At 44.3% G+C, this 15,377-nt stretch overlaps 1 protein-coding gene across 2 annotated transcripts in view; it reads left to right on the top strand.

Moving 5' to 3' along the window:
• BCO1 (beta-carotene oxygenase 1) overlaps window positions 1–10,233 on the top strand; it is a 35,722-nt gene extending 25,489 nt beyond the window's left edge. For both annotated transcript variants that reach the window (XM_083515024.1, XM_083515025.1), the window contains 2 exons: window positions 5,799–5,910; window positions 9,312–10,233. In XM_083515024.1, coding sequence (XP_083371150.1) covers window positions 5,799–5,910; window positions 9,312–9,508 — 309 coding nt within the window. In that variant the 3' untranslated portion in view covers window positions 9,509–10,233. The remainder of the gene's footprint in view (window positions 1–5,798; window positions 5,911–9,311) is intronic.
• The last annotated feature ends 5,144 nt before the right edge of the window (window positions 10,234–15,377 follow it).

Consider the following 15,377-nt stretch of genomic DNA (forward strand, 5'->3'; position numbering starts at 1 on the left):
ACCCCACAAACCTCCGTGTGTGACGGAGCTCCTCAGACATGTCTGCTCTAGTCACTAGTAGAGTCCGACAGTGGCTGTCTGCGGAAGCGTTTCCAGCAAAGAAGTTCCTTAACGGAAACGCGTCTCCTGGACTCACGGCGTGACAGTTTCCTGCGAGGTGTGGGTCTCCCTATGGGAGACTCCGATACCTCCCCACTGTTCTCGCTGGAAGCCTCCCTGAGCCCTCCCTCCTGCTCGCATTCCCTCAGAGACCCACTCCTCCCCCTGCTGGTCCCTGCTTCAGCAGTTGAGTCTCTTTCATCCTGCCTGAGTCCCTCCACCACCTGATGCTCTGATGGCAGTTCCCTGACATCCACCTCCCCTCCAGGGCCCCCCTCACCCCCTCCCAATTCCTCCCCCCTGGGAGGTGAAGGGCTAAAACCCCGAAACGAATCTTCCTCATCTTCTGACGTCTCGAACAATTCTCTCCATCGATCGTCGTCCTGGCCAGCTGAATCCTCTTCCTCTTCAGAATCTGGGAACCCCTCCAACTCCTCTTCCTCGTCGGTGGTGGCAAAGTATTCCCTTCGGAACCTCGCTACCGGCTGAGGTTTACGTGGGAACCTCTGATGAAAAGTCTCTATTAAAACCTCGTCTTTGACATCCTCTGCCCTAACCCAGGTGTTTTCCGACTCCGGTTCCCCTTCCCACATTACCAAATACTCTACTTGATCTCCCTTCCACCTGGAATCGAGGATCTCCGCTACATGGTAGCTGTGTTCCTTCTCCTCCATTGCTGGTCCCCTAGTGACCCTCCCCTCACTGTCTCCTCTATACGGTGACAGCAACGACCTGTGAAAAACTGGGTGCAGCTTCATGTGGTTCGGTAACCGGAGCCTGAAAGCCACTGGATTGACCTGCTGTATGACTTCAAACGGACCCAGCCTTTTGGGTCTTAATTTCTTACAACCTCCTTTGAATGGCAACCCTTGGGTTGACAGCCACACCTGGTCCCCCACCCTGATGCTTTCACCTTCCCTTCTGTTTTTGTCTGCCTGCCTCTTATATTCCTCCTTAGCCCTGTTTAAATTGAGTTGGAGCTGGCGATGGATCGCTTCCATTTCTTCCACGAACTGTTCTGCAGCTGGAACGCTCCCGTTCTCCCCCTCCCCCCCTGGGAAGGCTCTGGGATGGCACCCGTGATTAGCCAAAAAGGGGCTCATCCCCGTGGACACGTTCTCTGCATTGTTGTAGGCAAATTCTGCCAACGCCAACTTCTCCACCCAATCATTCTCTCTGTCATTAACATAACACCTCAAATATTGTTGGAGAACCCCATTTGCTCTTTCCGCCTGCCCGTTGGTTTCAGGATGACGGGCCGTCGAGAAATTAACCTCTACATGCAGTAAGCTCATGAGCTTCCTCCAGAACCTGGAAGTAAATTGTTTCCCTCGGTCTGAAACCACCCTCAAGGGGGCGCCATGCAACCTAAACACATTCTCTACAAACAATTTGGCGGTTTCTTCTGCTGTAACCGCATGTGAGCAGGCTATGAAGTGGGCCATTTTAGTTAACAGGTCTACTACAACCATGATGGCTGTTTTCCCTCTAGACCTTGGCAGATCAGTCATGAAATCTATTGCCACTGCTTCCCACGGTCTCTCAGGTGTGGGCAGTGGTTCTAATAAACCAGCCGGCGCCCGCCTCTCCCCCTTGGCTCTTTGGCATTGTTCACACCCTCTCACATACTCCCGCACATCTTCCCTGACCTTGGGCCACCAAAATTCCCTGGTAACCAGCCACATGGTTTTGTGTTGCCCAAAGTGCCCTGCTGTGGGGCTATCGTGCAGCTGCTTGAGTACCTTCTCCCTCAATTCCCCTTCAGGTATATATAACGCTCCCTTATAATACAATGCCCCATTTCTCTCCTCAAAACCACCGGATTTGTCTTCCTCCCCTCTGAGATCCCTGAGTTTCCCCTGGGCGTATGCATCCTGCACCGTACCCTCTACCAATTCCCTTTGCCCCACCAAAGTCGCCCCACACACCCAGCGGTCTTCTGGAATGATATGGGTTTCTTCGGGTGCTCCCTCCCCCTCCAAATATTCAGGTTTGCGTGAGAGAGCGTCCGCCCTAACATTCTCTGGGCCTGGCACATAACAAATCTCAAAGTTAAATTTGGAGAACTCTTGGGCCCATCTCAACTGCCTTTGGTTGAGCACTCGCGCCGTTCTCCAGTACTCTAGATTTTTATGGTCCGTGCACACTTGCACTTTATGTTGTGCACCAACTAGCAGATGCCTCCATCTCCGGAACGCCTCATGAATAGCAAGCAGTTCTCGGTCGTACACCGTGTAGTTCCTCTCGGATTTGTTCAGCTTCCGCGAGAAGAAGGCACACGGACGCCACTCTGACTCCTCCTTCCCCGGCTGCAGAAGAAGCACCGCCCCTATGGCTCTGTCAGATGCGTCTGTTTCAACCCTTAGCTTCTTTCGTAAATCCACATGCAGAAGTTGTTCTTCAGAGGCGAAGGCCCTTTTCAGTTCCTCAAACGCTCGCTCCGCCTCCGCCGTCCATACAAACTTCTTTTTACTGCTGAGACAGTCAGTGATGGGCGCCGTCAGATGGGCGAAGTTGCGGATGAACTTACGATAAAAGTTTCCAAACCCTAGGAACCTCTGCACATCCTTCTTGGTTTTGGGTGTTTTCCATTCCAGCACTGCCTGTACCTTGCCGGGATCCATGGCCAATCCCTTGTCTGACAGGCGGTACCCCAGGAATTCCACCTCCTTGGTATGGAACCGACACTTCTCCAGTTTGACCCACAGCCTGTTGGCTTGCAGTCTGCTCAACACTTCTCTGACGTCTCTCACATGTTGCTCCTCATTCTCAGAATACACCAACACATCATCTAGAAAGGCAACGCAATTCTTGTAGAGCAAAGGGCCCAGCACGTGGTTCATAAAAGATTGAAAACACGCGGAGCCTGCTTGTAATCCAAATGGCATAACGAGGTATCCAAACGCCCCCAAAGGGGTAAACATGGTGGTTTTCCATTCATCCCCTTTCCTTATGCGTATCAGGTTGTACGCCCCCCTTAGATCCAGCTTTGTGAAAATCTTTCCCTTCCTCACCCTGGTCAAAATATCATCAATTCTGGGCATAGGGAACGCCACCGGTTCAGTCACTGCATTCAGCCGCCTAAAATCACATACAAGTCTCGGCTTGTCCGCATTTTTTTTGTCCACAAAGAACACTGGGCTCCCCCCTGCTGCTTTGGACTCTCTGATGAAGCCTCTCTTCAGGTTCTTGTCAATGAACCCTCGCAACTCCTGCATTTCCCTGTCTGACATGGCATACAACTTGCCCACGGGAAGCTGTGCTCCTGGGAGTAAATTGATCTGACAATCAAAGGGTCTATGAGGTGGTAGTTGGTCAGCTTCCTTCTCGCTGAACACGTCGCTGAGATCTGCATACTGTGGTGGTACCTTCACCTTCCCCATTACTTCAGTCCCTGCTAGGGTGGCTTGGGCCCCTGCTGAACCCTTCTCCCCTTTGCAGTGTTCTAGGCAATGTGCTGAACCAAAGGACACCACTCTTTGATGCCAGCCAACCAGCGGATCATGTAGAGCTAGCCAGCTCATTCCCAAAATAATGGGAGCGCCTCCCAGGGTGGCCACATTAAACGCTATCAGTTCTGTGTGCCTTGCCACCCTCATTATCATTGGGACAGTCTGCAAGCGGACTCCTCCTCCCAACAACTCCCTGCCATCAATCGTGGTCACCTGCCGGGGGTTGCTTAAAGGGATGGTCTGTATCTGGTGTTCAGCAGCAAACTCCTTGCTCATAAAATTGCAGGAGCTGCCTGAGTCCAATAGCGCCTTTATTTTTAGGGGGTGCCCATTCTGCAGCTCTAGCGACACTTCAATCACTAGAGCAGGTCGAGGAGCTTCTGGCACGGGCACTTTCACTGCTCTTTGGCCTGGCTGCAGTGCCCCAATTGTGGCAACCAGGCGTTGGCTTTTACCTGCTCCGCTCCCCCTTCTTCTCCCCCCTCAACAGCTCCCACCATCCCTTGCCATTCCTTCCTCTGGGGGCAGACTCTGGCAAAGTGGCCTGGCTGTTGGCAGAGATAGCATTTCCGGGGGCCCTTTCCCTCCTTCTTAGCTCCCTCGCTGGTTTTTGAAAATGCGCGCGCGCGCGCTGTTCCGATTTCCATCGGCTCTGCCGGCGGGAAAGCTGGCTCAGGAATGTCTGGAATGCGGAACTCCTTCCAACGTTCCCCTCTCCCTTCCCGCCTCTCCAAGGCTCTTGCCTCCTGCCGCGCTCCTATGGTCAGCGCAGATTTGGTCAGCTGATCCATAGACTCCGCCCTGGGGCTCCGTGCCAGCTCGTCTTTCACCCCCGAAGAAAGACCTTCTTCAAATAGCATTTGAACGGGTGCCGCCGATAAATCCCAACTCAGTCTGTGAATCAGCATGGTAAACTCAGTCCAATATTCACGGACAGATCGACTTCCCTGCTTACAAGCCATTAGCTGTCTGCGCACCACCCCTTCCTCAATATCGCTGGAAAACATGATATCCATTGCACGAAAGAACTTCATTGTGTCCTTTAGTATGTCATTGTGCGTTGCCATTAGGGGTCGAACCCAGTCTCTAGCCCCTTTCTCAAGATGCCCAATTACAAAAGCAACTCGCGATTCCTCATCAGGGAACTCATCGAACTGCACATTAAGGGCATATTGCATCTCTGTCCTAAAAGCATGGTAGTCCTTGGGGTCCCCCCCAAATTTCTGCACCAATCCTGGTACCTTTCTGGGGAATTGCGTGGCTCTCCCCTTCTTGTCTGCATCCTGAGCCCTTCTCTCCTCCAACCTCGCCGTCTGCAGGGCCAGTTGAACCTCCAACGCTCGGTATCTATCTTCCAAGCTTGGACCAGCTCCAGCCCCTGCTCCTCCGGTTCCGGTTGGTTCGCTCATGATGCCTTCTCTTGCACAGGCAGCGTACAAAGACTGTCGGACTGCTGTGAGGGTTTGATTAGCTGCTTGTGCGTGAAAACGTGCTCCCTCAGAGTTTGTGCGACCCCACAAACCTCCGTGTGTGACGGAGCTCCTCAGACATGTCTGCTCTAGTCACTAGTAGAGTCCGACAGTGGCTGTCTGCGGAAGCGTTTCCAGCAAAGAAGTTCCTTAACGGAAACGCGTCTCCTGGACTCACGGCGTGACAGTTTCCTGCGAGGTGTGGGTCTCCCTATGGGAGACTCCGATACCTCCCCACTGTTCTCGCTGGAAGCCTCCCTGAGCCCTCCCTCCTGCTCGCATTCCCTCAGAGACCCACTCCTCCCCCTGCTGGTCCCTGCTTCAGCAGTTGAGTCTCTTTCATCCTGCCTGAGTCCCTCCACCACCTGATGCTCTGATGGCAGTTCCCTGACACTATATATTTTATTTACTACCTGTATATACCCCATTTCTGCTCAGGGTAGGTCACAGTTTAAAATCATGATTCATAATCTAGTAGACACAATATAAAATAAAAATGGGGAAAAGAAAGAGCAAAATACATGAGCTGGGAGGGGAGAAACAAAATGGTAGTAGCTTCCAGCCAGGCCAACTGATAAGTCGTTGCTGTCTTGCATCTCCCTCAGTTGTCCCCGGACACGTTGAAGGGGGTGGGGATTTGCTGCAGCATCCCTCCCTCTGAGTCAGGCAGTTGGCATGGGGATTAATTTTATTTTGGGGAGGCATGCAAAACTAAATCAGGAAATATCTGAAGAATTCTATCATAAGAATGCATTTCCCCTCTTCTTTGTTCACCTAGGTAGTTAAAGTTGACACTCTGACAAAGACGGCACTTCACTGGGAGGAAGAACATTGCTGGCCAGCTGAACCAATCTTTGTTCCTAGTCCTAATGCCAAAGAGGAAGATGATGGTAAATGACATGATGGTTCTAATGAGGGAAAGTGTGAAGATTTGCGAAAGTTAAGACTCATTTTAAAGGGAATGGGATTTCATTAGTCGCAAAAAACACTATTTTTATTTAAAGTCTTTCTCTTTCACAAATAGAACAGGCTTTAAGAAGCTGCTTTTACCAAGAATGGAGGCAAACAGTTTTTTAAAAGGGATTTGAAGGTAGCATAATACAGGCCTTGTTTACCTTACTGTGATGTAGATTCTCATTTATTATCCTGCTGCTGTCTCTGGTCAAACAAGTTTGGGAGGCTTTGGGAGTATTACAGAAACCTGCAAAACCAGTGACTAGACAGCCAGCTTTCTCTCTCCCTTTCTATCGCTCTGGTTTTGTTGTGGGAGAAGAAACTGCTCAAATTCTGCTGGAATCACAAATGCATACATACATCATTTTATCGGTATGCTGCCTTTTTATAGTTAAGACCATGCTCAAGGCAGCTTACAACGTTTAAAAAAATATTACAAATATAACAAAGGTAAAGTAAAGGTAAAGGGAACCCTGACCATTAGGTCCAGTCATGACCGACTCTGGGGTTGCGGCGCTCATTTCGCTTTATTGGCCGAGGGAGCCGGCGTACAGCTTCCAGGTCATGTGGCCAGCATGACTAAGCTGCTTCTGGCGAACCAGAGCAGCACACAGAAACACTGTTTACCTTCCCGCCAGAGCGGTACCTATTTATTTATTTATTTACTTGCGCTTTGTCGTACTTTTGAACTGCTAGGTTGGCAGGAGCAGGGACCGAGCAATGGGAGCTCACCCCATCGCGGGGATTTGAACCGCCGACCTTTTGATTGGCAAGTCCTAGGCTCTGTGGTTTAACCCGCAGCACCACCCGTGTCCCTATAACAAAGGTAGTCATAAACAATAAATAAAACACATCAAAAAGTACACAACCAAACTGAAATAATTTCCACATAAATCCTAAGATCTAAAAATAAAGATACTAAAAAAATAATAATCAATAACAGCAACAACCCCCTGCCAAACAAGAAACCACTAAATACAACCCCAACTGAAGAGCCACTCAAATTTATTTGTTAAAATATGTTGGTCATCATGCCAAAAGTACAAACTGTATTAAGGTTTAGTGCAGATAGGACCTGGTATTCAGAGACATGTTGCCTCAGATCCTGGAAGCAGTATATAACCAACATGATGAGTAGCCACCAACTCTTAGGTGCAGGAGAGGGAATCTATCTTCCAGTCTTGCAAGTTAGTGAGTGTCCAGAATCTGAAGCAGATGGATTTACCTGATATTCTTTCAAATTGGAAGTGTTGAATGTATGAGCAGTTACTAAGGTACTGGAGTAGGTACTAAGATACCTACTCCAAATGGAGAACTGGATTTTTAATGACTAGATTGGCACATGTCATCCTTCCATAACAGCCCCTAAACCTTGTTTGTATCACCAGTAGAAATTTCTCGACAATGCAACTCACTTATCCACTGACAATGCACAACTCAGAACAAAGCAAAGCTACATTTCGCCTTGACAGGCACAGAGGCGTGTACAATGGATCTTTCATGCAGCCTATTGGAATGGCTTATCATCAAAGGGCCTCGTCTTAAACTGTGTAATAGTCCTGGAGATTAAGGCTGTTTTGTCTAAGCTAAACAGCAGAGTCAGCAAACACAACAGCAGTTGTTTCATCACACTCTGCCAGTTCTGTTTTGGAAGAACTGCAGATAGGAGCAAGACATAACTATATGCTATAAGTAACTAAGGCTGTTAACTGGTTGAATATATTTTAATTGACAATGTCTGCCTTTTAATTATATATTCATTTAACTGATTACATGTAAATATTTGAAAACCAACAAAACCTCAACATAGGAGCTTTGGAGAAGTGAGAACATCCAGTTTAATAAACAAAAGTTCCTGCTCAGGATTATAAGGAAAAGTCATAGTTAATAGTTTCTCTACTTATATCAGTAACTTCAGTTTTCAAGCAAAATACTGCAGGTGATCCTTGGAAGCTTATCAGGGTGAACAATCCCTGGAATGTGCAAGGGGTTCTTTGCCAGACAAAGTGCCCCTGAAGCTAGAGAGTTTGAAAACCACTACAGTAACTAATAATAATAATAATAATGTGTGCCATTAACTTTGCATGGATTCAAATCTCCTAAGTAATATTATAAAGTATTATTATTATTATTATTATTATTATTATTATTATTATTATTTATTATTAATTCAATTTCTTTCCTACCCTTCACCATAATGTCCCAGGATGCAACTCTTTGGATTTAAACTTTGCAGGCTTGTCGATGACTCACTTAGTCCATGGCATGTTGGCTAATGTAGTCTGAAAACAAGTCTTTATAATCTGGGCTACATTCCTGCTTAAGTGAGTGCTCAGCATTTGCACACATGTTGAGAAACCGTTCCAAGAAGCTGCATGGAACCATTATATACTTGTGGTAACGCTGACTTAATTGGGAATCTTGACATCCACACATTGTGGCTTTTGACACATGTCACTTTCCTTTGTCAACTGTCCCCATTGCATTCATTTATCACGTGTGCCCTGCACATCTTTCAAGAAGCTCAGGGTGATGTATTTGGCTTTCTCCCATTTTATCAACATAATAACAGCTCTGTGATATGTTAGGCTAAGGGACAACAATAATAATACATAGGATTTAATTTTTAAAATCTTTTTAGTTTATATCAACACAACAAACACAGCTATAACAGAAAAAGAAGCTGCCTTACACCACTTGCCCATCTCCCTCAGGGCTGTCTACTGTGACTGGCAGGAGATCTCCAGGGTCTCGGGAAAAGAGGGGTCTTCCCAGTCACCTGCTCTCTTTTTAACTGGAGATACCAGGAGCTGAACATACAGGCTTTTGCATCCAAAGAAGGTGCTCTACCACTGAGCTATGGCCTCTCCAGTTTCTTTACTTGGGTAGTATGTTTTTATTGTAATTTTATAATACTGAAATCATACAGGCATGCTACATATAAGAAAAACAAACAAGAGAGTATCAGTGAAGAAAACAATGCAGGGCATATAAAATCATATCAAAGAAGCATTTGCATTCCCAAGTGTTAACATTACATACTCCATTAAAGTGATCATTAAGATTTTTCCATCAAATAACAGTTAGCTTGGTTTCCAATTAATTCTTTTGCTTTTTAAGTGGCCAGCAGGCTATTTCTTCCATGCAGCAACAGTGCTTTCTTTTTCATTGCAGTTTAGTGGGAAACTATTAATTCCCTGTGCCAGGGCAAGCTCCAAAAGTTAAGCATAAATTAATATCCATTCCATGCCCCCACTGCCCCATCTTCTTAAAAAAAAAAGAGCAATATTTCAGGAAAATCTGTTTTAGCATACCGTATATTCTGTTGCAACTTTAGGTATCATCTTGTCACCCATCGTAACGTCAGATCCCCAGAAACCACCTTTCCTGCTGATACTGGATGCCAAAACGTTCAAGGAAATAGCTCGGGCCATGGTCAAGACAGATCTACACCTGGACTTACATGGTCTCTTCATACCTGAGAAGGATTTGAAATTGGAGCCTGAGGCAGATTTGGACAACGAACACGAATAAAATAGGCTGTTTCATGCTATAATCCGGACATTAAGTCTTGCTGCACACTGCTGAAAAAATTGCTGTGATACTCCAGTCCTCAGCACGTGCACCTGTATATTTACCTGCAATGCTGGACTAATGGCCTGGTTCTTGGCATATGGTGCAAGCTGTCTGCAGTATTTTCTGGGTGCTTTTGCCAAGCTTTGCAAGATGTCTGTGCAATGAACATACGACTTAGTTGCTTGAACAAAGTGTGTTTACAATGTGGTGTGTGCACCATGAATCACACTTTCCAAAGTTTGAAATCTTCAAGGATTGTGTTCAGCACATAATTAGAAGGAAACCCTCGATAATCTGAGTTTGTCAGAAATTCTGGTGTTTAATCGCAATTCACTTGAGATTCATTGTCAGCTGATTACTTTGGTGCTTCATTTGCTAAATTCAATGACCAAAGTGAAATGTCAAGTTAAGGTGCTAAAAGATTTCTTGACCTGACATTCTGTATTATTTCAAAAGAAGGCAAGGCTCATCCTCCTTCCTGTGTGGAAAAATGTTTAAATCCAGAATGCTTTTATATTATTTTTAATTATCTTGTAATTATATTTAAAGCAAGCCTTTTTCCTTTGAATCCTTCAGATGTACTTATTTTTAGATCTTTTCTTTAGGAACATCTAATGCATGTTCAGTGGGCTTACTGTCCTTACTGTCTCATAAGTAAATTATGCTTTGCTATTTCAGCAGAAGCGAGATTGTGCTCGTATATTTTTTTCTGTTTAAGAGAAATATAACCAAGCTAAGACTAAGCACCATATCCAAAGAACCTAACAATTAGTAGTGACAAAAGTAATTTTACATGCCGTAGACAGAAATACTTCTCTCATATGGTATTCCCTAAGGTATACTAAGCAAAATATTGTAATAAAATAAAGATAACCTTAGCTAAACATACTGTTCTGGAGCCAAGGGCAAAAGAAACCAGAATATGATTTGACTTCAATTTTAAATATGTCTGATTTTTAAAAGGTCCTAATAGGTAAGTATTGCCACAAATGCTTAACAAACGCCATTTGTCATTTTGCGAGCTGCAAAATACTCATGCAGAAGTCTTACTTCTGAATACATATAAAGAACATTGCACTATTAATCTCAGATCCCTCTCCACCCCCAACTGCACCCCACCCCTGGCATGTCTTTTGTTATTATTTTCAAATATCCAAACATAAATAACATTTTTCTAGTTCTTCTGCTGGACCATAAAGAAGGCTGATCGCCGAAGAATTGATGCTTTTGAATTATGGTGCTGGAGGAGACTCTTGAGAGTCCCATGGACTGCAAGAAGAACAAACCTATCCATTCTTAAGGAAATCAGCCCTGAGTGCTCACTGGAAGGGCAGATCCTGAAGCTGAGGCTCCAATACTTTGGCCACCTCGTGAGAAGAGAAGACTCCCTGGAAAAGACCCTGATGTTGGGAAAGATGGAGGGCACAAGGAGAAGGGGACGACAGAGGACGAGATGGTTGGACAGTGTTCTCAAAGCTACCAACATGAGTCTGACCAAACCGCGGGAGGCAGTGGAAGACAGGAGTGCCTGGCGTACTCTGGTCCATGGGTCACGAAGAGTCAGACATGGCTAAACGACTAAACAACAAGTTGTTCTGCAACAAACCCAGTTCAACCACTGCCTTTTCTTTCGAAGCACATTTAACTCTGCACCTCTTAAAGAAAATGAGCTGCTGGGAAAACTACCCACCCATTTGTAAAAGGGTGTGTTGCATAGCTGTCAACATTTCCCTTTTTAAAAAGGAAATTCCCTTATTCCGAATAGGATTCCTTGCAAGGAAAGGGAAAAGTTGACAGCTATGGTGTGTTGTTCTGTGGGCTTTATTTATTTACTTCATGAAATTTATACACTCTGAAAAACCTCAAAGCAGTTTTCAAAAGAGAGAGAGAGAGAGAGAGAGAGAAATCCACAAGAAACATACAAAAGTTAAAATACCAAAACACATTAAAATTACCTCGACTTTCTAAGCATCTGGATAGGCTTGTTTTAGCAGGTTCCTAAAAGAGTACAGTGAAAACGCCTACTTAATCTCGAAAGGCAGGGAGAACGCTAAACAATCGAGTTCTTGCAAAGGTGGAATAGGTCTTATGTGGCATCTGTGGTAGTGCCAATTTCACTGACTGAAGTGGTCAAGTGGGCACATGTGGGATAAGGCAATCTCATTGGTAAACTGGTCCCAAGTTGTTAAGGGCTTTATATGCCAATAGTGGCACCTGGAACTTGGCATAGTATCAAATCAATAGCCAATGAAGATCTCTGAGCTGACAAGGCCTCTTTGTTCCAGCCCTCCTTACAGCTCAATCCAACGCATGTTTACTTGGAAGTAAATTTCACCATAATCAATGTACTTGGTCCTTCAAAAGGATGCATTCTTAAGTACTATACAAGATCCAGCCCTTTAGAATAGCATTCTGCCACCATAGAAGTTGACTTGCCTGCAATCCTCTGAAATTATGGACATTAATTCAATAACTCACTGCCCATTTTTCTATAGCAAGAAAAGTGATATCCATAAAGCTTGGAAAACAGCAGAGGGACACATAGCCCTGACTTCTTCCTGTTCTCATTTGAAAGCCACCATTTTGTGGCAGGGTCGTTGCCATTTTTATATTTTGACCCTCTCCTTCCTCCAGATTCGATTCCCCGGCATCTCCAGGAAGAGCTAGCGCAGACCCCCATCTGAAATCCTGGAGAGCCACAGCTACTCAATGTAGAAAGTGCTGAGTATATCTGGCAGTTTCTTATGTTCCTAAACAGCCTCTGGAAGGCAGATAAGGCTCCTCCTGCTGTTATTAAATCTTCATTCTTCCAGTACTGCTGCATACTCAAAAATGCATACAGTTGCAATTTAAACCAGCTTTCACCAGGTGTTTTGGACTACGACTCCTAAATCAATCTATAGGAGTAGCGTGCCAATTTTTTTTAATAAATGTACATTGCCTGTACAATAACAAATGAATCCTCAATCTGGAAAGGAGGGTGATTTGGATACTGTATTCTAACTGGGTGGCCATTCATGGACAGAAATCAAACCTAATTCTGTCTTAACAAGGAACTTGGCATGGTGCAAGGAGATTACAGCCCAGATGCCATTGCATTATTCTGTCTCATGCTAGCTTAACTTTCACTTCGGCTCCACCTAGAATTTGATAAATGTCTTTGGAGCTGAAGAATGTTTCAAACCAGAGGTAATTTGGGAAATCACCATAATGTATATAAACACAGTAAGCTGTCAGATGCATTGAAATTAAGTTAAATATCACACAGTTCATGCTTCATTTGTTCCAATTAACTCCAGGGGGCATGGTATATTTACTGAGGGAATTTCTGATGGGAAGATCCCAAGTATATTCAATAGAAACCAACATGTTTATTTTAGACTGTTAGTAACTGAGTACAGTTTGCATAATCCTTCAATGCTTTTTAAAAAAATTAAAATTACACGTGACAAAGGAAAAGGTCTGTGCAAGTGTTCCCCTGACCCACAGAGTCCCAGTTTCAATGCTCAGCCTTAACAATTGGTAAGCTTGTGGTAGCATCATAGCTTGAGCTTGTTTGACTTGGGTCTCCTCTTCTCAGAATAACTTGTCAAGATTTACAATTCCTGGTGGAGTATGACTAAAATGAATATGACTTTTTTAAAAATGCAGATAATTATGTCAGTTCATTTGGTGAAAATGAATATATCGATATTGCAGCATAATTTCGTTATGATGGCCAATGGTGGGGGAGACATGAAGTAGTCTGCAAGCTTTTGTGTTTTGATAAGTGACAAAACAAATTTGGAAGGGAGGAAAGTTTGGAGAGAGAAAATATGTTGTTGAGCATTATTTAAAAAAATAAAACAAAAACAGTCTCCTGTCACAGCCACACCATACATTTAAAGAACCGTGGGGAACTCACAAAACTATGATTTCCAGCACCCTTAACGCAATATAGTTCCCAACATTCTTTGAGGGAACCCATGTGCTTTAAATGTGTGTTGAATGTGCTTTAAATGTTTTGGCTGTGACCAAAGATGGAATAAAAGAGTTATTATGCAGATCAGGGCTGGTTCTGGATTTGAGGGTAGCCTTCCTATTAATATGGGAAGAAAGCCAAATATAAAGGGTCATGACGATAGAGCTATATAAAATTAAGCATCGTGGGCTATGGCGGAAGTGGATAGAGCATGCCTCCACAGGAAATTTTATAGTGGAGTTTGCATTGATAACACAGGTAGCTTTTTTGCAGTAACCACAATACATTGTCTTTCTCAAAATGCCATCCCATCCTTCCTCCCCACTTAATTCTGGATTTACCATTTCCATGTGAGTGTTTTGTTTTGACTTACTGCATTTTATGTCAAAATAAAAAAAATCCTTCCAGTAGCACCTTAAAGACCAACTAAGTTAGTTCTTGGTATGAGCTTTCGTGTGCATGCACACTTCTTCAGATACCATGCACACGAAAGCTCATACCAAGAACTAACTTAGTTGGTCTTTAAGGTGCTACTGGAAGGAATTTTTTTATTTTGACTATGGCAGACCAACACGGCTACCTATCTGTAACTGCATTTTATGTGTCTATGGTAAATCTGGATTAAGTGGGGAAAGCATATGGGATGGCATTTTGCTGAGGATCACTTCATGTGGATGCTGTGTAAAACTTTCATGCATGAGAAGACCAAATCCACAATAAACTGCTGTGTGGAAGCACTCAGATAGCTATTTTGCTCCCTCTGTCATCATACTAGAAGCTGAATGGTGATAGATGCAGGTCTGGCAAAGGGAAATACTTTCACCATGCAGGGATAGTTAAACTATAAACTATGCTGGAAGGACAGATCCTGAAGCTGAGGCTCCAATACTTTGGCCATCTCATGAGAAGAGAAGACTCCCTGGAAAAGACCCTGATGTTGGGGAAGATGGAGGGCACACGGAGAAGGGGACAACAGAGGACAAGATGGTTGGATAGTGTCTTCGAAGCTACCAGCATGAGTTTGACCAAACTGCGGGAGGCAGTGGAAGACAGGAGTGCCTGGCGTGCTCTGGTCCATGGGGTCACGAAGAGTCAGACACAACTAAACGACTAAACAACAACAACAAAATGCTTCCACAAGATGTAGTGATGGCTACCAACTTAATGACTTTAAAAGGGAATTAGCAATATTCATGGAGGATAAGGCTAAAAACTGCTGCGACATCATGTGTACAGCACCCCAAAAAGCTTGTGAGCTTCTAATCAGCATCTGGTTGATCAGAATGAAAACTAGATTATGGACTAGATATATTTTTGCTCTGGTCCAGCAGGGCTCTTACTATCCCATTCTTCTTCCTCCCAAAGAAGCCCAATGGGCAAATAGTAAAAACAATGCAATTAAAACATTGAACAATTAAATACAATCAAGAACCTCTAAAACGTGTTAAAATTGCCACATACAACTAATAATTTCAAGGTTGGTGAGAACAGTAAGTTGTAGCCAATACTACTTCTGCTCCAAGTAGTTCCATTGTAATTAATGGCCATGACTAATTTAGGTCTATTAATTTCAATGGGTTTGCTATGAGTAAAACTTACTAGTTGGAGACAACCTACTATCTTTCAACCATCAAATTCCTGGGTAATCAGGAAATGTTTTTAATTTCCTCCTGAGTGTTAATAATGTCTTATTTTGTTCTTAATACTGAGAGTTAGCTTTTAATTGATAAAATTGGATACATAGGGCACTTCCAGACATGCTATTTGGGGAAATGCAGGTTGCGCAATTAAAGCTAATTTGGAGCTCTAACACAACACACCTGCTTTCCTGAAAGATCCAATTTTTGCACTACGTAAAGTGATGGG

Source organism: Podarcis liolepis (assembly GCF_965112155.1).
Source record: "Podarcis liolepis genome assembly, chromosome: 7".
Taxonomy (NCBI): Eukaryota; Metazoa; Chordata; class Lepidosauria; order Squamata; family Lacertidae; genus Podarcis; species Podarcis liolepis.